This window comes from Watersipora subatra, chromosome 10 (assembly GCF_963576615.1).
Source record: "Watersipora subatra chromosome 10, tzWatSuba1.1, whole genome shotgun sequence".
NCBI lineage: Eukaryota > Metazoa > Bryozoa > Gymnolaemata > Cheilostomatida > Watersiporidae > Watersipora > Watersipora subatra.
The window spans coordinates 36,272,855-36,300,635 of NC_088717.1; the positions used below are offsets into that span (position 1 = coordinate 36,272,855).

At 32.3% G+C, this 27,781-nt stretch overlaps 1 protein-coding gene across 1 annotated transcript; it reads left to right on the top strand.

The window, feature by feature from the left end:
• On the top strand, window positions 1-27,731 carry LOC137407011 (transient receptor potential cation channel subfamily V member 5-like). The gene is made up of 17 exons (XM_068093614.1): window positions 1-97; window positions 2,217-2,435; window positions 2,784-2,913; window positions 7,892-8,052; window positions 9,593-9,790; window positions 10,163-10,300; window positions 12,336-12,440; window positions 14,439-14,638; window positions 15,336-15,508; window positions 16,679-16,767; window positions 17,877-18,013; window positions 18,367-18,471; window positions 22,964-23,131; window positions 24,166-24,268; window positions 24,837-25,055; window positions 26,620-26,799; window positions 27,658-27,731. The coding sequence occupies exons 1-17, from the start codon at window positions 1-3 to the stop codon at window positions 27,729-27,731; spliced, it is 2,496 nt and encodes an 831-aa protein (XP_067949715.1).
• The last annotated feature ends 50 nt before the right edge of the window (window positions 27,732-27,781 follow it).

Genomic DNA, 27,781 nt, shown 5'->3' on the forward strand with positions numbered 1-27,781 from the left:
ATGGACAACACGGAGAGCCAGGTCTCCTCAGCTGATAGGAACCAAGCTGATGCTAAAGCCTGCGAGTGGTACCAGTTTCTCGCCCTTACTGGTGATGGTGAGTCTATACCTGCATCTTCTCCTAATCAGAAAATGGATTTATAGTTTCAACCGACTTTCAGAATACCTTACCGTTAAGTTCACCTGTATGTAAAACTGTGGAGAGAAATGTCATTAAAATCCCTTCTGGCTTAGCTTTGAGAGCATTTTTATTTTTATCATGCCTGTTTTGAATTTGTCATTTTTGAATTTGGCGAACTTTTTGCTCCCAATTTAATTATGTTTTAAATGATTTTCGTATATTTTTTCTCAGATTTTATGTTAGATGCCCTACTATTAGGTGTTAACACACTCGAGTTGTATTCTGCTAGATACCAGAATCAAAGATTTACTTGTTTGAGCTATAAAGAGAATGCACTAGATGCTCCTAAAGCGTAAATTTCCAATAACATACATGTAAATTCTACATAAGTGGCATAACATAGCAAATTTATGAAAAGTTTCAGCTTTTTTCAAGTTAAAAAGTTTCATACAGCAGAAAGTGTGAAGTCAAAGCAAGTTCTCAAATTCAGTTTCAATAATGGGGTTTGCATAGCTTCAAGGTTTTGCAACCTTGAAAATATTGTTTTCTCCTTTACCCCACATAGGAGAGTAAATGGTGAACAGTTTATTATTGCATTTCTACTCGTTTATGAGCAAGACAAGAGGGTGCTGCTAGTCTAAGTAATTATACCCACATAAACCATTACTGATCCTTCAATACGATCATAGCTTGGGGCTTTATGACGTACAATAGTACCACAGAACCACAGTACCATGGTACAGCAGTACCATAGTACCATAGTACCATAGTACCATAGTACCATAGTACCATATTACCATAGTACCATAGTACCATAGTACCATAGTACCATAGTACCACATTACCATAGTACCATAGTACCACAGTATCATAGTATCATAGTATCATAGTACCATAGTATCATAGTATCACAGTACCATAGAACCACAGTACCATAGTACCACAGTACCATAGTACCATAGTACCACAGTACCATAGTACCATAGTACCATAGTACCACAGTACCATGGTACCATAGTACCACAGTACCATAGTACCACAGTACCACAGTACCATAGTACCATAGTACCACAGTACCATAGTACCACAGTACCACAGTACCATAGTACCACAGTACCATAGTACCATAGTGCCACAGTACCACAGTACCATAGTACCACAGTACCATAGTACCATAGTACCACAGTACCATAGTACCATAGTACCACAGTACCATAGTACGACAGTACCATAGTACCATAGTACCACAGTATCATAGTATCACAGTACCATAGTACTATAGTACCGCAGTACCATAGTACCATAGTACTAATAATAGTATCGTAGTACCATAGTATCACAGTACGATAGTACCATAGTAAATATCACCATCAGCACTCCTTACTATTAGAGAACCTTTGTTAAACTTGCATTCTTTCACCACTCTGCAACTTTACCACCACTTTTTAAAAAATTTGTATTTCAGTCATCTGTCAATGCTCCCAATCAGGCTGGTTGTATCCAACTGTCACTATTTGCATTTTTATGGTGTATATCTTCTTTCCTTCTGTACAAGAGTGCCGTTGAAGGTTTTGTATTTTCAAATTACAACACAAATAAACTTGTAAGAAGCCAACTGATCAACATGCTTTTATGTTATTGTTTTGTGTTTAGCAAATAATACTTTAAGTTTGAGAATTAGTTGGATCTATTATTACAATGATTTAAAATAGGTCAGCATGAACTAACAAGTCTTTTGTTCTTGTATTGATGCTGTGCAGATCTTAGTCTAACTTTAAATATTTAAGATTTATTATTATTAATGTTGTTATTAATATTATTATTATTCAAAAGAATAGTCAGAGAAAACATCTTTTTCATTTTTCAAAACAGTAATAACAGACTTCAATTGATTTCTAAATCTGTAACTGTTTTTTTATTGTTTTTGAATCTCATTACTTCATGTTTGTTGCTCTTCTCTTCATGTTGTTTTACCGCTTATTTTTATGCCAAGTTCAGTTTGGCTGGGTAAAAATACTAAACAGCTTTTTATGCATCAGAAAGTGAACATTCTGCAATTTCGATTCAGCAACTGTTTCACGTTTTTCTTTTTTAGGCACGTTTGTGGATATTATGAAAGAGTGCCTTTCAGAAAAGGATTATACAAAAATAGACGATGCGATTAGGGAAAACATCGGAAAGTATTTGTACAACAATGGTGAAGGAAAGATGGTGCCTTGCTCTGAGATAGTGCATGTGAGGAAATGCTTTCGCAATGACACCATTCCCCAGCCTCCTTCACCAACTTCAGAGAATGGTTCTCAGCCTAAATTTGGTAATATCAAAATGTTTTAAGCTAAATGGAAATGAATAGCAAGAAATAACATGCAAATCAAGTAAGCTGTGGAAACCATGAAAACCAGGCAAAGCATGCAAGTCGAGACAACCATGAAAACAGTGACAACCATGAAAACCATTGAAGCTATACAAGTCTTGTAAGATGTGCAAACTGTGCAAATTGTGTAAACAATGCCAGCCATAAAAACCGTGGCAATTGTAAAAACCGTGCAAGCTTTGCAAACCGTATTGTGCATTACAATGATGTCATGGTTGGAATGTTTTTATATTTCACAATCTGTCTGTATGAATTAATCTTTGTTTTATCCTAAAATTAATTAATTAGGACAAAACTCTCAGAAAGTAGGACCCGCTCATGATGTTGAAGCAAATGGCCATGCAAATGGTAACCAAAAGACCCAAGAAAACGGTGTTTTGAAGAATCCAGCTTCATCAACAGAAAAACAACCAATGAGGTGAGAGTAGTATGTTTACTCTCTGTGGTAGTTGCTTAGAACCGTCAATGTGTGTTAGAGAGTCTTCATAACAGCTACAGGTAAAGTTGTGGGTATGAACACATTCAGTAGCCACAGCAGGGTTGATGCTGCAATCTATGAAGTTTGTATCTGTTTACCTGTTGCTATGTTAGCACTTTTACATCAATTGTTAAACTAATGGTTGTGTATTCATTGCAAAGACGGCATTGGTTACTTAGTTGCTATGACAGTGTATGTTACAAATTAGTAAATTTAATTATTGTGCATTACTCACCAAGTTTGTGTTTGTTTACTAGTTGCTATGGTAGTGTTTGTTTATAAGTTGCTATGGTAGTGTTTGTTGATCAATTGGTAAGGTAGTATTTGCTCATCAGTTGCTATGGTAGTGTTTGTTTACCAGGTAATATGGTGGTGTTTATTTATCCGTTGCTATTGTATTGTTTGTTTATAAGTTGCTAAGGTAGTGATTGTTTATCAGTTGCTATGGTAGCATTTGTTTATCAATGGATACGGTAATGTTAATCATTTGCTATGATAGGGTTTGTTTATTGGCTGCTATGGAAGTGTTTGCTTATTTTAGTGTTTGTTTATTTGTGGACAAAACAGTACTTGTATAGAAATTTTGACATCACTGTTACATTCATAATCAGTTGCTAAAGATAAACTTACCTGTTGTCAACATTATGTGCATGTATCAGTTGTCATAGTAATGTTTGCTTACAGATTGTACGACGAAGCTTACTAGTCAGTTTTTAAAATACTGTTTTTCGACCAAGCCAGCGGTTGTTTGTTGCCAACATAGTATTTAGTTTTCAGGCACGATGTTTTGTTACCTTATCAGTACCTAAGGTAATATTTGTCCTTGAGTTGCCAAAGTTATATTTGTTTTTCAGCTACAAAACTCTGATATTTATTAGATATTTTATTGGTATTTTGTTGATACCTTGTTCGTTCATCTTCTTTAACTATGACCTCTACATATGAATTGATGAGTACATTCTGTATACATGTAGCTATATACGTGTTATCTATATACAAATACTATCTATATGCATGTTATCTATATAAAAATACTATCTATATACATGTTATCTATATACAAATACTATCTATATACATGTTATCTATATACAAATACTATCTATATACATGTTATCTATATACAAATACTATCTATATACAAGTTATCTATATACAAATACTATCTATATACATGTTATCTATATACAAATACTATCTATATACATGTTATCTATATACAAATACTATCTATATACATGTTATCTATATACAAATACTATCTATATACATGTTATCTATATACAAATATTATCTGTATACATGTTATCTATATACAAATACTATCTATATACATGTTATCTATATACAAATACTATCTATATACATGTTATCTATATACAAATACTATCTATATACATGTTATCTATATACAAATACTATCTATATACATGTTATCTATATACAAATACTATCTATATATGTGTTATCTATATACAAATAATATCTATATACATGTTATCTATATACAAATACTATCTATATACATTTTATCTATATACAAATACTATATATATATGTGTTATCTATATACAAATACTATCTATATACATGTTATCTATATACAAATACTATCTATATGCGTGTTATCTATATACAAATACTATCTATATACATGTTATCTATATACAAATACTATCTATATACATGTTATCTATATACTAATACTATATATATACATGTTATCTACATACAAATACTATCTATATACATGTTATCTATATACAAATACTATCTATATACATGTTATCTATATGCAAATACTATCTATATACATGTTATCTATACACAAATAATATCTATATACATGTTATCTATATACAAATACTACTTATATACATGTTATCTATATACATATATTATCTGTATACATGTTATCTATACACAAATACTATCTATATACATGTTATATATAAACAAATAATATCTATATACATGTTATCTATATACAAATACTATCTATATACATGTTATCTATATACAAATAATATCTATATACATGTTATCTATATACAAATACTATCTATATACATGTTATCTATATACAAATACTATCTATATACATGTTATCTATATACAAATATTATCTGTATACATGTTATCTATACACAAATACTATCTATATACATGTTATATATATACAAATAATATCTATATACATGTTATCTATATACAAATAATATCTATATACATGTTATCTATATACAAATACTATCTATATATGTGTTATCTATATACAAATATTATCTGTATACATGTTATCTATACACAAATACTATCTATATACATGTTATATATATACAAATAATATCTATATACATGTTATCTATATACAAATACTATCTATATACATGTTATCTATATACAAATACTATCTATATATGTGTTATCTATATACAAATATTATCTGTATACATGTTATCTATACACAAATACTATCTATATACATGTTATATATATACAAATAATATCTATATACATGTTATCTATATACAAATAATATCTATATACAAGTTATCTATATACAAATACTATTTATATATGTGTTATCTATATACAAATATTATCTGTATACATGTTATCTATATACAAATACTATCTATATACATGTTATCTATATACAAATACTATCTATATACATGTTATCTATATACAAATACTATCTATATACATGTTATCTATATACAAATACTATCTATATACATGTTATCTATATACAAATACTATCTATATACATGTTATCTATATACAAATACTATCTATATACATGTTATCTATATACAAATACTATCTATATATGTGTTATCTATATACAAGTACTATCTATATACATGTTATCTATATACAAATACTATCTATATACATGTTATCTATATACAAATATTATCTGTATACATGTTATCTATATACAAATATTATCTGTATACATGTTATCTATATACAAATACTATCTATATACATGTTATCTATATACAAATACTATCTATATACATGTTATCTATATACAAATATTATCTGTATACATGTTATCTATATACAAATAATATCTATATACATGTTATATATATACAAATACTATCTATATACATGTTATCTATATACAAATACTATCTATATACATGTTATCTATATACAAATAATATCTATATACATGTTATCTATATACAAATACTATCTATATACATGTTATCTATATACAAATACTATCTATATACATGTTATCTATATACAAATACTATCTATATACATGTTATCTATATACAAATACTATCTATATACATGTTATCTATATACAAATACTATCTATATACATGTTATCTATATACAAATACTATCTATATACATGTTATCTATATACAAATACTATCTATATACATGTTATCTATATACAAATACTATCTATATACATGTTATCTATATACAAATATTATCTATATACATGTTATCTATATACAAATACTATCTATATACATGTTATCTATATACAAATAATATCTATATACATGTTATCTATACACAAATAATATCTATATACATGTTATCTATATACAAATACTATCTATATATGTGTTATCTATATACAAATATTATCTGTATACATGTTATCTATATACAAATATTATCTGTATACATGCTATCTATATACAAATACTATCTATATACATGTTATCTATATACAAATACTATATATATACATGTTATCTATATACAAATACTTTCTATATACATGTTATCTATACACAAATAATATCTATATACATGTTATCTATATACAAATAATATCTATATACATATTATCTATATACAAATACTATCTATATACATGTTATCTATATACAAATACTATCTATATACATGTTATCTATATACAAATACTATCTATATACATGTTATCTATATACAAATATTATCTGTATACATGTTATCTATATACAAATACTATCTATATACATGTTATCTATATACAAATACTATCTATATACATGTTATCTATATACAAATACTATCTATATACATGTTATCTATATACAAATACTATCTATATATACATGTTATCTATATACAAATACTATCTATATACATGTTATCTATATACAAATACTATCTATATACATGTTATCTACATACAAATAATATATATATACATGTTATCTATATACAAATAATATCTATATACATGTTATCTATATACAAATACTACCAATATACATGTTATCTATATACAAATACTACCTATATACATGTTATCTATATACAAATACTACCTATATACATGTTATCTATATACAAATAGTATCTATATACATGTTATCTATAGACTGTGATCTATATTTATTGTAATCTAATAGAATCAACGTATATTTAGAACCAATGTACACCTGCAGTAAGATGACATGTCATGTCATCTTACTGCAGCTGTACATTGATTGAGACCAAAAATTAACTAGTCTTAAAGAAGGTTCTGAATTATTCAGCAAAATTCACTTTTTAGGACAAGTTTTCGTCAGAGGTTAAAATAATAACATTGCGCAAGATTTTTAACTTTTACCTTTTAAAAATGGTGTCCCATTATATTATATCCTGTTATATTATTATATAATACTTTATATTATTTTATGTTATAGTATGTTGTGATAAATCATTTTATGTTATATTATTTAGATTGTACTGCCATAATTATATTATAGCATATCATAATGTATTTTATTACATTATTTTGTACAATATGGCACTATTTTATGTCATATATTTATATTTTATATTATTTTACATAATAATTTAACGATATTATTTCAAATTACATTGTAGTATATAATAATAAATTGATTTATAACATTTTATATTTTATTAAGTTGTTCCATATTACATTATTTTGAAGGCTGGTTTGCTGGGACTTGTACAAAAGAGGTACCGTTGGAGAGACTATACTTCACTTATGCTTGCTTCTAACTAAACCACTCTTCATCACTTTAGCCAAGAGACTCCTCTACGTGTTCCCTAAGCTGTTCGTTGACATATACGTCTCTGACAAATACTTTGGTAAGATTTCACAGCGAATATCATTGTACATCTATTATTATCATGTTACTCAAGAACCCTGCCATTGGCTAGCAACGATATCATCGGCTGTGATTAAGAACTAGTTAGCAGCGAAACTTTGTGAAACAAGTCAGTCACTTGAAAGATGAACTTGCCCAAAACTTTTAGTAATTTCTATCAGAAAGTATCGGCAATTTTTTATCACTTGTAATCATTTTGCTGTTAGAAGTTATCTGACTGCCAGGACGTTTCAAAATTAAACTTGATCACAATTATCAGCATTCAGATCTAGCAAAAGTGTGATTTTGACATTCATAGTTGCAAAAAAAACATAATAAAGACGTGTAACACTGCAACCTGAATGCAATAGATTATATTAATTATAGCAACGATGGCCCACGATGGCCAACTATAGCAACGACAGCAACTATAGCAACTATAGCAATGATAGCAACAATAGCAACTATGGCAATGATATAGTCGCTATACTTGCTATAGATTGCTAGCAACAATAGTAATGATAGCAATGATATCAACTATAGCAATGATAGCAATGATAGCAACTGTAAAAATGATAGCAGTTATAGAAAAGATAGAAACTATAGCAACTGTAGTAATGATAGCAATGATATCAACTATAGCAACTATAGTAATGATAGCAATGATATCAACTATAGCAATGATAGCAGCTATAGCAACGGTAGCAACTATAGCAACTATGAGAGCAACTATAGTAATGATAGCAACTACCGCAGTAATAGCCAACTCGAGGCATCAATTTGCACATAAACTTTTTTCAGCATTTTTGCCGCAATAAAATAATGTCGATTTTAATGTTGGCTCACCCTGACAATCAGATCCCCTCAATAATCAAAAACAATCACAAATGATAAAAAACAGCAATACTTTTGGATTAAATCTATTAAATCTTTGTGTAAATTCATGTTTAACCCTTTTTTTATAAAATTGTTTATCAGTTTTGTCAATCTATAAACAAATTTACAAAATAGTGTTAGTGCTTAAAAATATCATGCTTTTAAACTAATAAAAGTGCTTTTATCATTGCCTTACCAATCACATTAGAGCTGTGCTAAATTGTTACATTTCATATACTAAACTGCAAGTTGAGAAGCTATGGTTCTAAGACACTATAAAACACAATAGAATTTGACAAAAGACAAAGCTGTCAGGTGATGTTGTCTTTATGCTACCTGAAGTACTGTCACAACATTTTAAATGAGATAAAACTTGACTAATGCATGCCAGGGCTGAATAGAAAACTTCCCTAGTAGATTTATTGTACTTTTTAACACTTTTTGTAGTTTTATGGCAACTTACTTTTTATACTAAAAGATTCAAGCTAGTCACAACAGCTCTAGTTATGCTCAGTTCTAAAAGTAACATGGCACTTGCAGCGGCTTGGAATATCAAACATGAACATGAATACACGCCCATGAATTTTCAATTCTTCAGAATCGGACACACTACTCAGCTATTTGTATGTAAGAAAGGCAACCACAACATCATCGTTTCTATTCAGGAGAGAACATTTTACATATGGCTATTGTGAACGAGGACCCTGCTATGGTGAAGTACCTGCTGGACTCTGACAAGGATGGTCTAACCATTGGAGAGAGAGCCTATGGCACTTTCTTCTCATGCACTGATCAGGAAAGTTCTAGAAAGGATCAAGATGGCACTGAGCTGATGAAAATGTCATCAAAAACTAATTACCAAGGTGACCTGTCATGTTGACATGAAAATGCAAGCAAATATTTCTCATCGTACATGATTGTGGAGCAAACTTTTTTATAGCTAGCAGCAAGCTCGGTATTACCCAGAATGCTTTCCATTTTTGGTCAGATAGTCGCAGCTGGGTGTTCAACAGGCCGGTTTTTAAGAACCAGACAAATCTGTGAAACCGAATATTTTGGTGATTTAGCGAGAGGCAGGGAACATACGTGTGCAAAATTTGGATAAAGCCGGCTAGGAAATGTGGAAGTGAAAGTGGGACTTTCTTATAATGCATTGGAAATTGTCTCTCCTTCTTTACTATACTATTAACTTCTCATTATTTACAATTTTTATCCTGACTTCATTGAACCTGCAGGTTACCTCTACTGGGGAGAATATCCTTTAAGCTTTGCTGCATGTCTTAAACAAGAGGAGTGTCTTCGTCTTCTTTTCTCAACAATGAAGAGGTCTGAGAAAAGTGCACGCATCGATCCCTATGCACAAGACCACAACGGTCAGTAGGACTGCATCCTCATCTAGTAAAAGCAACAATGTTACTAGCAACTATAGTAACTGTTACATCATATAAACTATAAGCTTAAACTAGATTGCGATTTTAAAAACACATATTTATAATCTGTTTAATTTTTGCATTTTTCCAAATTAATTTACTTTGCTATGCTTTTGTTGGTGCATATCATTTAGTATTGCTATATTACACTTACACGTGGATTCACCTTCAGAGTCTGAAGGTGACCTGAGACTTTCAAAAGACAAACTTGGCTGTTATTATAGTAAAAATTATTATAAAGCTTTAACCGAGTTTCAATTTTTGACATACTTGAGAGTTTTTTGTACCAGTTTCCTTGGAGACTGCTTAACCAGGTTAGATTAACCAAAGCAGAGCATCTATAGTTGCTCAGGCACATCATACTAGCAGTCTTTTGACATCTATTATTGCAAAGCTAAGAATTCAGTAATTTGTGTTATTAACAACATTTAATTATTTTTGTATATTTATTATGATTCTTAATATTAACTATCATCGATACATTAGAATGGTAGCTAACAGCCGGTCACTATCATGTTAGTCAGCGACAAGTATGGCTGTGGGTATAACATATTTCTATATTATAATTATATATTTACAATCATCATAGCCAAAACACTGTTACAAAAATACGTGAGAGTGTATTTATTCCAAAAAATGTAGATACTTAAAATAGGTTTGCTTATAAAGGTGACTTTAAATTAGAAAAACAAAAATACAGAGAAGAAAACTCTTCTTTCTGTGAAAGTCTAACTTCATGTAAGTCTGGGACATTTATTTTTCAGATATCACAACTTCTTCCTGCTACAGTTCATTTTGTTTCTTTGAGTCAAACTACAGGTGCTTGCAGCAGCACCTGCCCTAACATGTCAATATGCCGATCTCCTATCATTTGTCAAACATTGTGACAACTCTGACAGTTCTCTTTTCAGCCTAAGCATTTATTAGCCAAGGTTTATAGCAGTTGAAATGCACTGAAAACACTTAAGGCAGCATAAAGATAACATCACCTTTTTGCTTTGTCTTTTGTGAAACTTTTTAGTGCTTTATAGTATTCTAAAACCATAGCTTTCGACTTAATACGTAATCCTTTAAATATTAACACAACTTTAATACTGTAATAAAACCCTTTTAAACTGTTGTACTTATACTATCGATGCTTTAATAGTTTATCTGAAGGTATCTTAAGTTCTTGTTTCAATTTTTATTCAAATTTACAGGGTTCTTTACTTTTTTTATTATGATTTCATCTCATGCCGTGCCTTGCATTACACGCATATGTAATATGCTGTAATGCATATTACATATGCATTACGTGCATATGTAATATATGCTTCTCAGATTTAATCGTTGATAATTCATCTGATTAGCTTGTATTATTGTTTCGCTGCCAGAAACTAGTTTTAACGGTCTAACTTGTTGTTAGATAAAACAAAACATTTTTTTATTTTTAAGCAAAAGTTTTATACAACTGCAGCGCTTTCAAGTTTCTATACTTCTTTATTTTCTCCAATGTAAAACCTAGAAAACTAATTAACAAAAATGTTATAAATTCTATGAAGCTTGAGGTACCAGCCTTGGAGTAAGATTTTATGTGAAAATTTTTGTGCTATTTTGAAAGTTCTGCAATTACCGACAGCCAGCATATCTTGACTTTCTGTCGCTTGAGCCTCTGCATTTGCTGATGATATTAACTATTATATTAATTAATATTTATATTTCTCTAATATGATATAAACAAAGTTCAAATCAGCAAAAGAGCTAACAACAGCAACAGTATGTTATGAGACTTGGTACCCTAAAAGTCACGTTTGCTGTGAGAGACCATCATGTACAATAGCTATCTGTACTATTATCCCACAATGCACCAGGATGGTCAAGTGGTGCAGTTGGCAGCCTGCTTAGTGGCTAAGTTGAATATCTGAATTTAATTTCAGGGTGATGAATTTTTTTCAGACAAATGGACTATCTCATTAGTGGTTATTTACATATTTTACAGGAAATACAGTTCTGCACATGCTCGTCATTCACAACAAGCTGGACATATTTGATGTTGTTCTCTCTATGGCTGGACCAAAACTTCTCTCAATAAAAAACAACAAAGGTATATTTATACTCACGCATGTACACAGCGAATACAATGTACTGGTGACTATATTCTATAGAATGCTGCCAGCTTTACATTTGTTGACAAATCCTTTCACATGTATCACGCAATATTTCTGGGTGCTGCTCTAATTGGGAGAAACTCTGGGCCAATAGCTGATAGCCAATTACCAAAAACGACTGAATAGAGCTGATTTCTTGGAAGAGCCATATTTGGTCAACAAGAAAAGCAGGTGTTTTTGAATTACTCTTTTGTCAAATGAACAATGTCTGTTGCAACCGCAAAGAGGCATCTGTCAAATAGAGCTGCTCATACTGCTACATCTAATTAAAGTTAGCTTATTATACTTTCTGAAGTTTATGCTATTTGACCTTGCAATATATTATTTTATATTAGTTCATATTATACTATAGTAACTTTTACTATAGTATACTATGTTATACTACAGTCAAACATGGATAACTCGAACTTCAAGGGACCGAGCAAAAGTGTTCGAATTATCAGAGCATTCAAGTTATCAGAGCACTGTCACAAGTCCATATATTTACTTATTTATTAGTAGATACATGTACATATACAAACTATAATATAAATCAAAAGCACAAATGGCTTGTTTCAAATTAAATGCTTCTAATGTAAAGTTTAAAACGTTTTCATGAAAAAGTATAGAGATTTTTCTATCACTTGAGATTGGTTTGTTGTTTGAGGTGATGTTATTGCCAGGACGTTTTTCAGATTGACATTGGCAAGACTTGATCGTTGTTGAAATGCTCAAAAGAAAAGACATTTTTTTCTTTTGGGGTTTTACCCACGATCAATTTTGCCGTTTTTTCTTGAAGTTTATGCAGATTACCTTACTTTACCTGGGATTTGTTAAGAGCAACACTCCGAGGCAGTTCAATTAGAAGTTTTACGAGGTTTTACGGTACATTCTATATCACTCACGCTTTTTTAATAGATACTTATTGAATGTACACACGTATTCTGTGTTTAGGTCAAACGATGAATAGTTTTTTGTAGCTCAGACAACGTATACGTTTAATTACAACATTTTTTAAGACGTTTTAAACATTCAACATTCCGACGTTGATTCAACACGGAATCAACGTCGGAAAACTATTCATCACGGGTTAGCCGAGTCACGCACTCAAGGATTTTCGCCACGCACATACAAAACAACATGCGATTTTTGTTTTGTATGTGCGTGGCGAAAATTCTTGCGCGCGTGACCCGGCTAGCCCGTGCTATTCATCGTATCACAGTATAAATCAAATTTCACCAAACTTTTAGAAAAGTCGTTGACAAAAATATTTTGCCGATGGTGGTAATAACGACGCTTATGAATTACGAAAAGATGAAGTTTACCTCTATGGCTTTGAATAAAGTGATTTTCTAAAGCGAACACAACCGTTTCAGTAGCTGTTGGGCAAAAAAACAGTTCGAATTAACAGTGTTGAGTTCGAGTTATCTATAGCAATTTATCATTACGTGGGAACGGACCAAAGGAAATGTTCGAATTAAGCATGTGTTCGAGCTATCCGTGGACGAGTTATCCATGTTTGACTGTATATTATTTATACTGTATTAATTACATTATACTAGTTCACTTGCACTGTAAGAGACTGTCATGAGAAATTAGTATAAGGAAAGTTATCAGGTGAAGCAGAAAGGCTCGCGAGAGGTGGAATAGTAACTTGCTTGCTTGTAAATGTGATGCTCCGGGTCTGAATTCTGTGGAAAGAAATATTTTTTTCCACAGGAATTAACTTTTAGCATGGCTCTAAACAGACAGACAGACAAACAGGCACTGCTCTTATTTTGTTAAAAATTTTAGCATATAATATTGTATTCTATACAATATAACACAATATAATACAATATGAAGGTTGTGCAGTTCAGACAATTCCACGACATCTATTCTATGAATACGTACGTTCTTCCTTGTTTGTTTTTTATGGTGAGAAGCAAAAACATTTGTGATTGATTACAACGCAGGACTGACCCCATTGACCCTGGCAGCTGCTATGGCACACAAGGAGATTTACAACCATTTGATAGAGAAGGAGCGAGAGGTGTACTGGGTTTATGGAGACGTCACTTGTGCTGCCTATCCTCTTGACAACATTGACACAATTGGACCAAAAGGAGAGATAAATCCTACATCAGCGTTGCATTTGATTATTCATGGAGAAAAGGTGGGCTTTGTAAACTTAGCAGGTTGTTTAAAAAGCCTTCTTCTTCTCAATTGTCAAATGATGGTGCCAAACCAAAGTTTTACATGCATGTTTAGATGCTGTTTCTAGTCAAGGTTATATCAGACTACTGTAAAAAACAAGGCAGCACACACTGCATGCGATTCATATTCTTGACACTAATCTCATCAAAATTTTAAATTATTTTAAACTGAACAAATTTTAGCTTTTTATTGAACTTCGACTAATATAATAATGCCATTCTTGTAATGCTATGCAGTGGGTGGACAGCCAACAATATCACAAATGGTATGTTAGTCAGTCTATTCTATTGGTCATCCATTTTACTGTCGTGCCTGGTGAGCTTTCTGTTAGTCAGTTTATGTTGAATGTGGTGAAATCTATATAGGCTGCTATGTTTGTAATTCTACGTCAAACTATCACTTAGTGTTAGTCGTTTTAAGTGCGATCTGACTAGCGATCACTGTCATGTTAGTCGGCTATCTTCATTGTGTTGTTAAGTGCGATGTAATAATAGTTTGAATAAGAAATGGCATGTTAAGTAACCCCATGATACTTATTCTGACTACCGATCACTGTCATGTTAGTCAACTACTTTCATTGTGTTGTTAAGTGTAATAACAATTGGAATAACCAATGGCATGTTAGGCAACCTACTCGATTTTTACCAATTCTGCAGCCTGATCACCTAAAGATGGTGGATGGAATGATAGTCAACCTGCTCAATGAAAAATGGTCGACTTTTCTGCGTTTTAAATTCTACCGAAGACTGACCCTTTTCTCTATCTACTTTCTCATCTTCATGATTGCCCTTGTCTTACGGCCTGGCAAAGATGTTTATGACGGTGAAAGGTCTGCTATTTTTTATTTATTTATTTTCATTGATGTGGAAGACTCATATATACTAATAGAATTTAATAAAATGTTTCTTTTCTTTGTATAAAAGCCCATGCTTAAAATGGCTACTTTTATTTACAAAACCAAATCATACAGAACTTTTTAAAGAACTAATCAAATTTAAACAAACAGATCCAACTGTTGTAGCAGCTGAACTTTCTGTAGCTACAACTATCAATTCACTGTCCTATCTCTTATGAAATATTATTAAATCACCAACTTTTAAACCACGTTTGTTCAACTCACTCAATAATTTCTGATTTCTGTCTTTTCATTTCATTTTTTTTAAATGTACTGAAAAAAACATCATTTTGTTGATGTTTATCAGTTCTAATAAAAGGTCGCAGTTACAACTAGAATTACCTTTTTTTAGTCTTTCACTAAATGAAACAATTTAGACCAGAGTTGATTCTTTGTTTATATGTCAAGAATACAGATAACTATTGCAGTCCATCTAAAACACAAATAGTATAATGTTAAAATTGTGAGTTTTTAGTCTATAGTAATACTCAATAGTTCCCTCAATTGCATTCACTAGATTAAAGTCTAACTGTTAAGTGAATTGCTGTTTGCAGATGTACGTGTATATGGTGCTGGTATCAAAAACTTTACTGCATGCCATCAGGTTTGATATGCAGTTTAAGTAAAGTATTTGAGTTATTTTATGTTTTGATATGTGATAGTTTAACTCATCAGTTTAATGTTTAAGAAATCTTGTCTTTTCAAATGAAAATTTTCAAAATTGGTTTTACAAATAATATTTACTATCAAATTATTCACTATTACCGACTATTAAATTAATATGATTAGTTAGCAAACTGTTTATCAGTAGCTAGTAGCTAGTAGCAGCTCATGTACATGTATACCATCGTTACCAAGTCTGTTAACAATGCTGTGTTTCAGGCAATTGCAACTAACAATATTCGCTGCTCACGTATGTTTGAAGATGATTTTGTACAACTAAAGCTATGAGTTAAACACAATATCCATACATGTACATGTGTAGACATGTTCAAGTCAAAGCCATTTTTTGTGCTTTTTACAATCTTTGCTTTATCATGGTTAAAAACTGTCACTGTTTATGATTTAATACAATTTTTAGTCTGTCTTATCTTTTTTATACAGCAAATACGAGCAAAATGAAAATGGCACATTTGTTGCGACGAATCAGACATGGCCTCCACATTTCTGCTATCTCAACGGCCCTCCAAAAGGTCAGTGGTTTGTTTTATTGCCTGTTGTTTGTCTATCTTCTATAGTCAGAAAGATCTTCTAATCCAAATAATATATAATGCACATATGCACACTTCGATAAACTAAATCAGCAGATAAAATTCATGTCAACCCTGACTAGTAAATATTCTACACTGTTACCCAGAAGTGTTATGAAACTAATATACAACATGTTTATTACCTCTAACATTAGTTACTGTCTGAAGTTATGGGAAATACTTCATTTTGCTATTTAAAAATATTAACATCAAAAAAGCGTCTAGTGAGTCTTTAATAAACTACCACTGACTACATCTAGGTTAGTGTTTGTTCAGCTGTTTGTGTAGCCTGCTAATAAACTTTATCAGTATAAAATTCTTTTGATGGTGCATTCAACATTTTTATTCAAGTGGTTATAAAGTAAAAAAGATTTACACTATAATAAGAGACTTTTTAAAAACAGTCTACCATCAATAATATTTTATACTGCTTCCAGTCAAAAACAACTGAATGTAAAATATCATCACAATAGATAGTCGTTCAATAGATTTCCGCAAAACTTCAGCCTTTAATAGCTTTAAACCTAATGTTAAAAGCCATTTGTTAAGATGAGATCAAGACCTACCATTCAAACTTTGATGAAATCTGCCAAATATTTCGACTTACCAGCCACTTACCGACCATCACTGCTTTATCATGCTCCTATGTACCAACCTTGCTTCAATGTGTTTTTGCTTCCTTTACTCTCCTCCAGCCAGTTTGTTATACCCATGATTATAGGATCATTATTATGTGCTACCATTATCAGTACTGGTACCCTGGAAGTCTAGAGCAGGGGTTGTAATAAGGATCTGCACAAATATTCATAGATGTGGCAAAGGTGGTTGAGTGGTTCAGTTTGTAGGCTAAACATGTGGGTGCGATTCCTGTACGGTGTAATTTTTTCTTACGCTCTTAGCATGAATTCGGACCGGTGGACATGACTATTATTATTATAGTAAGATTACATGTATTATTAGTTTTTCTTTTTCATATAAACTAATTAACCAAATATCTAATCTGTGATCACATCAAAAACTGTCAACAAACTCTTTTCCTTATCAATTTGCAGGTATAGAGTATGAAGCTAGTGATTACGCCAGACTCTCAATGGAGGGAATCACTCTACTTGGAGTCATCATCTACTTGATTTCAGCAGCGATAAATCTCAAACAAACCGGCAGGCAAAGATTCTTAGAGACGCTCTGGGTATCTTTGTAAACTTTTAAAGCAAAATTTAGCTTATGAGATTTTATTGAATTTTATTAGATATTATTAAATTTTATTAGATTTTATTATTCATTTTTTAGCTTTTAAAAGCTTGTAATCACATTCCCACAAATTTTGCACCTACAACACAACAGAGTAAGACATGGTGAATCTTTTGATACCAAATAACTGTAATGTGAATTTTGTTGCAAGTCAACCTTTTTAAAGCTTTTTTGCTAAATATTTATTTCAATAACCATAGTAAGCATATGCTGTAAGTGTATGAAGCTGTTGAAAGCCCTAATTTTACTGTAGATTGTGTTTTCTATATAACTTGATTCTCTATTTGGCAGTCGGCTCCATCTCTCACCTTGTTCTACATATCATGTATCCTCGTCCTGCTCATGGTTCCTAGCAGAATCTTCTGTTCGTTCAGCAAACACTTGGCCACCTATGAGGTAAACAGCAATTTTAAGCAGTACACTTTACACCAGGAAAAGAGCTACACATATTTATAGAGCTCAGTCTAGGGCCCTTACCATGCTAGTTTATAGAGCTCAGTCTAAGGCCCTTACCACAATAATTTATAGAGCTCAGTCTAAGGCCCTTACCATAATAATTTATAGAGCTTAGTCTAAGGCCCTTACCATAATAAATTGCAGAGAAAATAATTTACTCAATCCACTCTTTCATAGTTTTGGCACATGCTAAAATATGTCTCTGTGAATTTTCCTGAAAGTCAAGTTATGCTTATAGACAAGTCTTCCATAGCTTACCATAAGCAGCTCGCTGCTATATAGTAGAGCAGGAGGGCATCAAAAAGCTGTCAAAAAAAGTGATTTATTCCTTTTGAAGGTGGGCTATGTGATAAGAGTGGTACCTAGATCAGAATTTCGAGCTGATTTCAAATATCTGGTTTCTACACCTCTCAGATTGTTCATATTTGAGCAATATAATTAATATATTATTTTAATTAAACAAATGTCTGTAATGTTTTATGTGCTTCTGCCAACAATGTGATAATGAAAATGGCATATAAATACTAAATAATTAGCAATAACCTAAGTTGAAATCAATTCTAATAACACTAAAATATTTATTATTCAAATATTAGAATAATATTACAAGTGTATTATATAATATTATGTATTCCCAGTTTGGTTGATATGGTAGCAGCGTTACAGTTTGTCCTTGTTATTCCACAATTCCTATATCATTATAGATCTACAAAACAAAATGAAAAGTATTTTTAAAGACTAAGACCATGTATATATAATATTTTAGTATACATATATTCATCATTAATGCTTATTATGTTGAACCGTGTACTTTATTATGCAAGTGAAATTGCAATTAGTCAGTCTTTTGTACGGTATGACACATGTATTCTAATCAAACATAAAGCACACCTTTGGTTACAATACCTCTCGAATAATAACCTTCTAATTCGCAGTCATCTGAGTCTTCTGCATTACTACTTTTATCTCCATCTTTATTTCTATTGCTACAGCAGCTGCATCTGCACATGTCCATACACTTGAGATCTGTCTTGTTGCACTGACAGCGATGAGACTGGCATCCAGTTTTGCATCAACAAAACGTGTCCATGAGCACATCAAGAGGTGCTTGTTGTTCTGTCATCCATATAGCTTTAAGCTTTCCACCTTCCATAAACCATCCATGTTGCTGGGGGGATGGAGCATTGATGATGATTTGCTTGGCTCTTCTCCATATTGTGGCCTGGTAGGCAGTCCTAGGTATATGGAGATTTAACTCATCTAGTATGGGTGGTAGGTTTGATTGTGATGTGCGAGACGGTGAGCAGAAGATCTTATTCTGTGCTTCATTGATGTGATTTGTCTCCTCAACATATAATCTGCATATGAATGTCTCAATAGGTTCTCATATTGCACCATCAACTTCAAAATCTGTTCCCAATGATTTCAGTGTGTTACAGAATTCAGGATGGTTCTTTAGCAGCTTGAAGAAAGTTATCTTCCCTTTGGAATAGAATGCGATTACACTGTTGCATCCACTTAGAGCATGGAGCCCGAGCAATGCTTTGCATCGTTCAGTTGTGAAGACGGTAGACAGACAGCCTATGATTACATATCTCAACTGCTTCTTCTTACCACAGCAGTAAATGAGTTTCTGTGATAGCAGCTCATTCACTAGAGATAGACAGCTTAGGAAAACATCTGTGTCCTGGCACTTGATTAGTACTTTTGAGCTGGGTTTGTCTTCCATTATCTTTGTGATAAGTGATAACATGCCCGTATCTGCCTCCTCGTGGTCTGATGTCAAATTATCTATTTGGCTTACAGCGATTGATCCATCAAGGTCATAGCTAATCATGTGGCATTCTTGAGAAAAAGCTGTTACAGGTTTCTGCTTCACAGTTGACTCGCTTCATGTATCCTTCAAAAATTTCACTAGGGCAGTCTTGTTTGAGCCATCTGCTAAAAATTCAGACCATTTTGGCAATGATTACTTCGGACTAAACACAGCAACCTTCTGCCTTCCTTTCACACTTCTATGACTTCTATCACCTCCCTTAATGCTGATATCAGGGTATGTGTCACAAACAAAATCCACGCCACATGTGTGATACAAGCTTCCAATACTAACCATTCGTTGCAAACGCTGGAGGAGTGTCAGGGCCTGAATTTCGGCTATAGCATCAATCACAACCGCGTCAAAGACTGGTAGCTGATCCTGGTTAACATAAATTGATGGTTTATCAGCAACATCTTTCTCAACAGCAGCCATCAGAGCCAACTTAGCAGTCTTCAATATAGAGCCATCAGAGTTAGCCAGGGACCAGCTGATGTTGCCAAGAGAGAATGATAACACATTTCTCAAATCCAAGTTACGCTGTTGGCTGATCACTACCAAATTCTCAAACAATCTGTGCGAACACACTAGGACTTTTTATTTTGATTTCATAGCTGATGGTAATGTGGTGAAGGTTTTGCGCTTGTTTGACTTGATAGATGCATTGAAATCAATCTCTTCGGTGCTTAATCTCTTCTGAACAAATTCTGAAAGCTGTTTCTCTCCTATCACATTTGCCATTTCAAGATCCTAGGTAATTCACTTCAATAGAGGCTTTTGCGCCACTGGTAATATGTACTAGCTTGGTGGTTTGAAACGCAAACAAATTTATTCTTGCTATTATGAGTCTTTCATGACTTCCCTCATTTTCTCATCAGCCTTCCATGCTTTTTCACGCATCTCATAACTTGCTGCATCCGAACCACTAAGCACTGGCATCTTCTTCATGTCTGTATGTACAGCTGTTCGTTCCAAGTGAGTCCAGCGTTGAGAGGCCAATGACTTCCTGGTAAACTCTATGATTCCACCGTGAGACTTTGAGTCTCTTTTAACTGTTTGCTCAATAGATTGATCACAAGCGAAAGAGCTGAATGGACAGTGGTGTCGTGATTGATAAGTAAAATACCCCTTCTTCATAAGAGCCTCATACACCTTGATCTGCGATACTTTCAGATTAGTCATCTCTGCATAGTACAGCGTGGCATATCTAACATAGTTTGTGTGGTCATATGCAAAAAACCAAGGAAGGATCATACACATAATTTATCTATACATTTATGTCCAAATTGTAGGCTATAACGCGTCATGTAAACTGCAAAGAGTTAGTTTTGCTGCTCACAAAATGTGCAGACAAAAATGAAAATGTTTTCTTTTTCTCCCACCAAAGTACCATTATCATGGAGTAATCATCATGAAATTGTAAAGGAATATATATCTAGTTTCACCTCTTCTGCTGTATCACATTCTTCTGTCTCTTCTCAGCTTTTTCCATAACGAGTTTGTTACAATACTTTTTATAACAGGCATAATGACATAACGAGTCTGAACTCTCATCAAAGTTCTCAATGCTTGACACTTTTTGAGTAATTTCACATTGAATGCTCTCTTCTTCCAATATCAACCATCTGTTTGAATACTGTTTGGCTGTCTCATATTGAAGTTTAGTCACTCTGACTAGGGTTTCATTCACAGACTGATCAAGACAGTGAAACAAGCAGTCTTGCTGCAGCCTTAACATGGGTTAAGAAGTGCTGAAAGTTGACTCACCTAATCTCAATTACATGTAAAAGCATTTACTAACTTTTGAGATTATAAAATATTTTTCTTTGTCTGATATGTAAGGTTTTCCAAGCAAACTTGGAGTTGTCCCCTCCCATTTCGAAAGTGCTTTCTAGCTCAGAAATGTGCAAACGCATAGGTGTAGAAACATTATAATTGAATTCAGCATAAATTTCTGACTATGAAACATCTTTGTTTGAGTAGCCCACCCTCGGAAGGAATAAGCTGAAAGATAAGTTTATGTTCCTGCTCTACTAATAGGCTTAGCTATGGCTGATTATCACTCTTCTGGTAACCATTGATTACAAATGCTTTAAAACATACACTGTCTGTAACTCTTTGATTTGTGATTTGATTTGATCTTGAATTCAACAGCCGATGCAGACAGAAACAAATCAGACCAGATAGAAAAACTAATTACCTAAATAAAATAATAACACTGGAATTTAGCAGTAATTTAAAAAATTATCATTATATAAATATAAAGACATTCTAGATAAGCAACATGCTCATGTCTAATTTAATTTAAAGACTTAATTTTTATGACTTTAATGATTTCAATTTTCAATGATATAAGTTCTGATGACCTTAATTTTTGTGCATTTAACTTAAATGATGTTAATTGTAATGATTGTGTTTTTAAAAGTTTTAGTTATGATTTTAATGCTTTTCTATTTGGTTTAGTAATTTTGGTTTTAAATTTAAAGGTTTTAATTCCACTTACTGCAACTTTAATATTTCAATTTTAGATTTAATTATTTCATTTTTCATAAATCTAATTTTAATGAGTTTTGTTACAGGGTTCTTATTTAATTGTTTTAATTTTGATGATTTCAGGATGTCTTGACAATCATAACTATTCTCATGACAGCTCCCCATTTTTTGTTTTTTTGTCGTGGATTCAAGATGGTTGGGCCATTTGTTACGATGATCTACAAAATGCTCGTTGGAGATCTGCTGCGGTTCTTCACCATATACTTCATATTTCTGATTGGCTTCTCACAGGTACCACCTAGTAAACTGATATCCTGACAATACTTACTATTTGCCACTCCACAGATATCATCATTATCTTTAAAGTGTGACACATATGGCATGTGTCTTCACACTATACATATAGTCTGGAATGTGTCACTGTGCTTGACATTGTTTATCACTTGTCATGCCATAGATGTCATTATTATCATTAAAATGGGACACATACGAACAAGTGTTTTTTAGTATCTATAATGTTGAATGCCACTTGTCATGCCACATATGCAACATTATCTTTAAATCGTGACACATATGACAGTTTTTTTATACTAGCCATAATCTAGAATGTATCTGGAACTTCCTTTTACTGCACCTGACAAGTGTATCTGCCCTGTCTGGTAAAATAACTTGTATCACATGTTTAGAATCTGATGCATTGCTTATATAGTATCAAAACATTTCTTTTAATTAACCAAAAAACTTTTTGTAAACAAATAAGTCGCTCTTTGCAAATTGAGGTCGCTTGTTTTATTTCTTCTTCACAAGGGTGACACAACAGTAACTTGTGAGTAACTGGCATGCAAGAACAGCAAACAAGCTGAACTGAGATTGATGAAATACTTTAAACATTGATGAATCAAACATTTCTAATTTTATGCTAAATGAGTTGGTCATGTCAAAGGTTTGTGGAAGGGAGACTTGTAAAAAGTGCTCGTTACAGCTTAGTTTTAGTGTCAAGGTTATTAGAAATACTCCAAAAAGCCCAATAATAAATATGGTGTGATACAATTGTGTAGGCAAGCTGCTTGTACAAACTGTTTAATTTGAATGTTTTTATAAATCAACATCAGCAAATTGATAATCTATAAAAATCAACCAGTTAATTAAAAGTATATCCGAAAGCTTTTTTGTACCTCACAAGCTAGAAATAAAATATTTTTATAAAGCATCATCTTGCGTATTCTCGTTCTTTGAAAATGCTCCATGTTCTTTTATATTTTGCTAGCTGAAAGTTTAGTCTAAAATTTATATTCAATTCGCAATATTTTAACATATTGTTGTAGTCTATGTATGTGATCCACGTAAACTACAACCACCCAGAAAATAAGACGACTCCATTCACCAATCCACCAGAGGCGTTAATGGGCATGTTTTACATGAGTATGGGTACGTTGAAGGAGCTCCCTTATTAATTGTACAAGCACAAAGGCTACTTTACCTACAGTTTATTGTAATCTAGACAATCTCATTATCAACTGTCTGTTTTCCTGGTCTGTGCAGCTTGAATGGGAACTAAAAATGTCTGAAGTTTTGTTGCTCACTCCTTCAGTTTTAATAGCTGATACTAGTACATAAGGCAACTTAATATAATAAGATAGATGCAACATGGTTCAACAGTTGATGACAGTTTATGACAAAAGTGCATTTTTGAAATGTACAAATGTGTGAATCTGAAAGGTGATTGGTCAACAGTGGTTTACTGTTGCTACATGTAGCAACAGTAAACTACTATTGACCAATCACCTTTCAGATTCACTTGTTTGTGCATTTCAAAAATACCAATTTAATTTCATTTCTCAACTATAAATGGTAATATCGTGAATTCTACTCTAAAAATAAAACAGTTGCTTGTAGAAAAATATGCTTTAATTTGCTAAATAAGGTGTTTACAATTTTATGAATTGTAAAAATGTTCACAGCTTTGCTTGCAGTAGCTCTCTTATGTCTTCAACAGGTGAGTTTATTACTATGTATGAAGATCTCAAGTACACAACGCATGAAATCATGGGAAAGGTTGTCTTTGTGTTCTACATGATACTCGTCACCTTGCTGCTTATCAACATGCTGATTGCCATGATGGGCAACACATACACACTTGTTAATGAGACACAGAAAGAGTGGTTACGTCAATGGGCTCATATTGTTCTCGCCATAGAGCAGACAGTCTCTCCAAGTGAGTTGCTGAATATTTCATCACGTTTCTCTCGCTGACAATCAGTTTATAGCTTCCAAAAGAGAAGATCAATCTATGGCTATAAACTGCTTATAACTTTTTCGCAGCAGTACCATATAATGGCTAGGTACTAGATGATAACTAAGTACTAGATAATAATGAGGTACTAGATGATAACTAGGTACTAGATGATGACTTGGTACTAGATGATGACTAGGTACTAGATGATGACTAGGTACTAGATAAAGACTAGGTACCAGATGATGACTAAGTACTATATGATAACTAGGTACTAGATGATGACTAGGTACTAGATGACTAGGTACTAGATGATGACTAGGTACTAGATGATGACTAGGTACTAGATGATGACTAAGTACTAGATGATGACTATGTACTAGATGATAACTAGGTGCTATATGATGACTAGGTACTAGATGATGACTAGGTACTAGATGATGACTAGGTACTAGATGATTACTAGGTACTACATGATGACTAAGTACTAGATGATGACTAGGTACTAGATGATAAATAGGTACTAGATGATGGCTAGGTACTAGATGATAAATAGGTACTAGATGATGACTAGGTACTAGATGACTAGGTACTAGATGATGACTAGGTACTAGATGATGACTAGGTACTAGATGATGACTAGGTACTAGATGATGACTAAGTACTAGATGATGACTATGTACTAGATGATAACTAGGTGCTATATGATGACTAGGTACTAGATGATGACTAGGTACTAGATGATGACTAGGTACTAGATGATTACTAGGTACTACATGATGACTAAGTACTAGATGATGACTAGGTACTAGATGATAAATAGGTACTAGATGATGGCTAGGTACTAGATGATAAATAGGTACTAGATGATGACTAGGTACTAGATGACTAGGTACTAGATGATGACTAGGTACTAGATTATGACAAGGTACTAAATGATGACTAGGTACTAGATGATGACTAGGTACTAAATGACTAGGTACTAGATGATGACTAGGTACTAGATGATGACTAGGTACTAGATGATGACTAGGTACTAGATGATAACTAGGTACTAAGTGATGACTAGGTACTAGATGATAGCTAAGTACTAGATGATGACTAGGTACTAGATGTTGACTAGGTACTAGATGATGACTAGGTACTAGATGATGACTAGGTACTAGATAATAATGAGGTACTAAATGATAACTGGGTATTAGCCGATGCCTAGATAACTAGATAGCTATATAATGTATCGGTAATAAAAATAGGTTGCTATGTTATTATTACGTATATAATTGATAACATGCTGCCAAGTTTTTGCTGAAAAGCAAGTTGTAAAAAAATACCTATATTGTTTGATCACCAAACTGCACAATTGTCAAAAATAGAACAATGTTGCAAAAATGTTACAATTAGAACGTAAATTATAATGTTAATAGAATTTTACAATTACAACAAAAATTAGAATGTTACAATTAGAATTTTACAATTACAACAAAAATTAGAATGTTACAATTAGAATTTTACAATTACAACAAAAGTTTTACAATTTTGGTTACAGAAGAAAGAGAGAACCAGCAACATAAATATTCTCAGCCAATGAAAAATGGAGATGACGCGCACAGAGCGTTAGCTATTCGCTGGCATCAGACGGAAGAAGAAAGAGAAAAGTTGATGAAAGGAAAAGAAGAAATCAAACAGAAGCAAAGAGATATAATGATGCGGAAAGCTGCAAAATCTGGTAAAAGCTTTAATTTTCTCTAAAAAAAATTTGAGATTTTTTACAGGTGTATTTAAAAAAAAATTTCTCTGAAGAAATAGTTTTATTAGGAATATTTTTTTAAGCAAGAGAAAAAACGAGCAAACACAATAAAACTGGGCAGCTTCCATACTTGTATGCATAGACCTATTAACTATACTATATATAGTATAGTTAATAGGTCTACGCTTGTATGAAATCTATCAACAATAAATGGTGTTGGAGGGTTCCAATTAACCTCAAGGGCAGTTGATGTATTATATAAAACATAAATTGTTGCCACCTATCTGACTGTTTCCGTGAATTATGATTCTATTTGTTGTTATTGAGGAAATTTCGGATGGCTAGAGGGCAGGTCAGTTTCAGTAAAATAAATAGGAGTATTTCCTTTAATTTGCATTTCACAGATTTGTATAATCTATGATTTTGTAAGTCAGTAGTGATTATTTATTGATTATCTATTGATTATCTATTGACCTTTTAATAAACTGAGCCCTAGGCTAATGCTTGAATTATTTTATCATTTTAGTTTGAGACTCGCAAAACAATTGGTTCGAATTTTTGCCTTCATATTACCAAATGCTTCAACAAGGATTTTAGGTTATGCCAATGTTGGCTTGAGTTATATAACCAAGGCGCATAGGTGAATATGCATAGGCGCTAACCTTGTAATAATGTGGAATGTATATATTTCACATGTCAATGTGAATTATGTATACATTCCACATTGGTGACATGTTCCACATGTCACACATCGCATCACATCACATATAACATTGTCACATATATTTAACGTGGAAAAATGGTGGCTTGCTCAAGCCAGCATTTTTTTATTTTTAGGGGCTGATCCTGGTGCAATTAGCCAGCTGGCAGTGCCTCAAGGGTCTGCTAAAGGGGCTCACTCAATTTCATAGACTTCTCATAATATAGACATGAAGAATACCGTAGACTATAAATTATACAA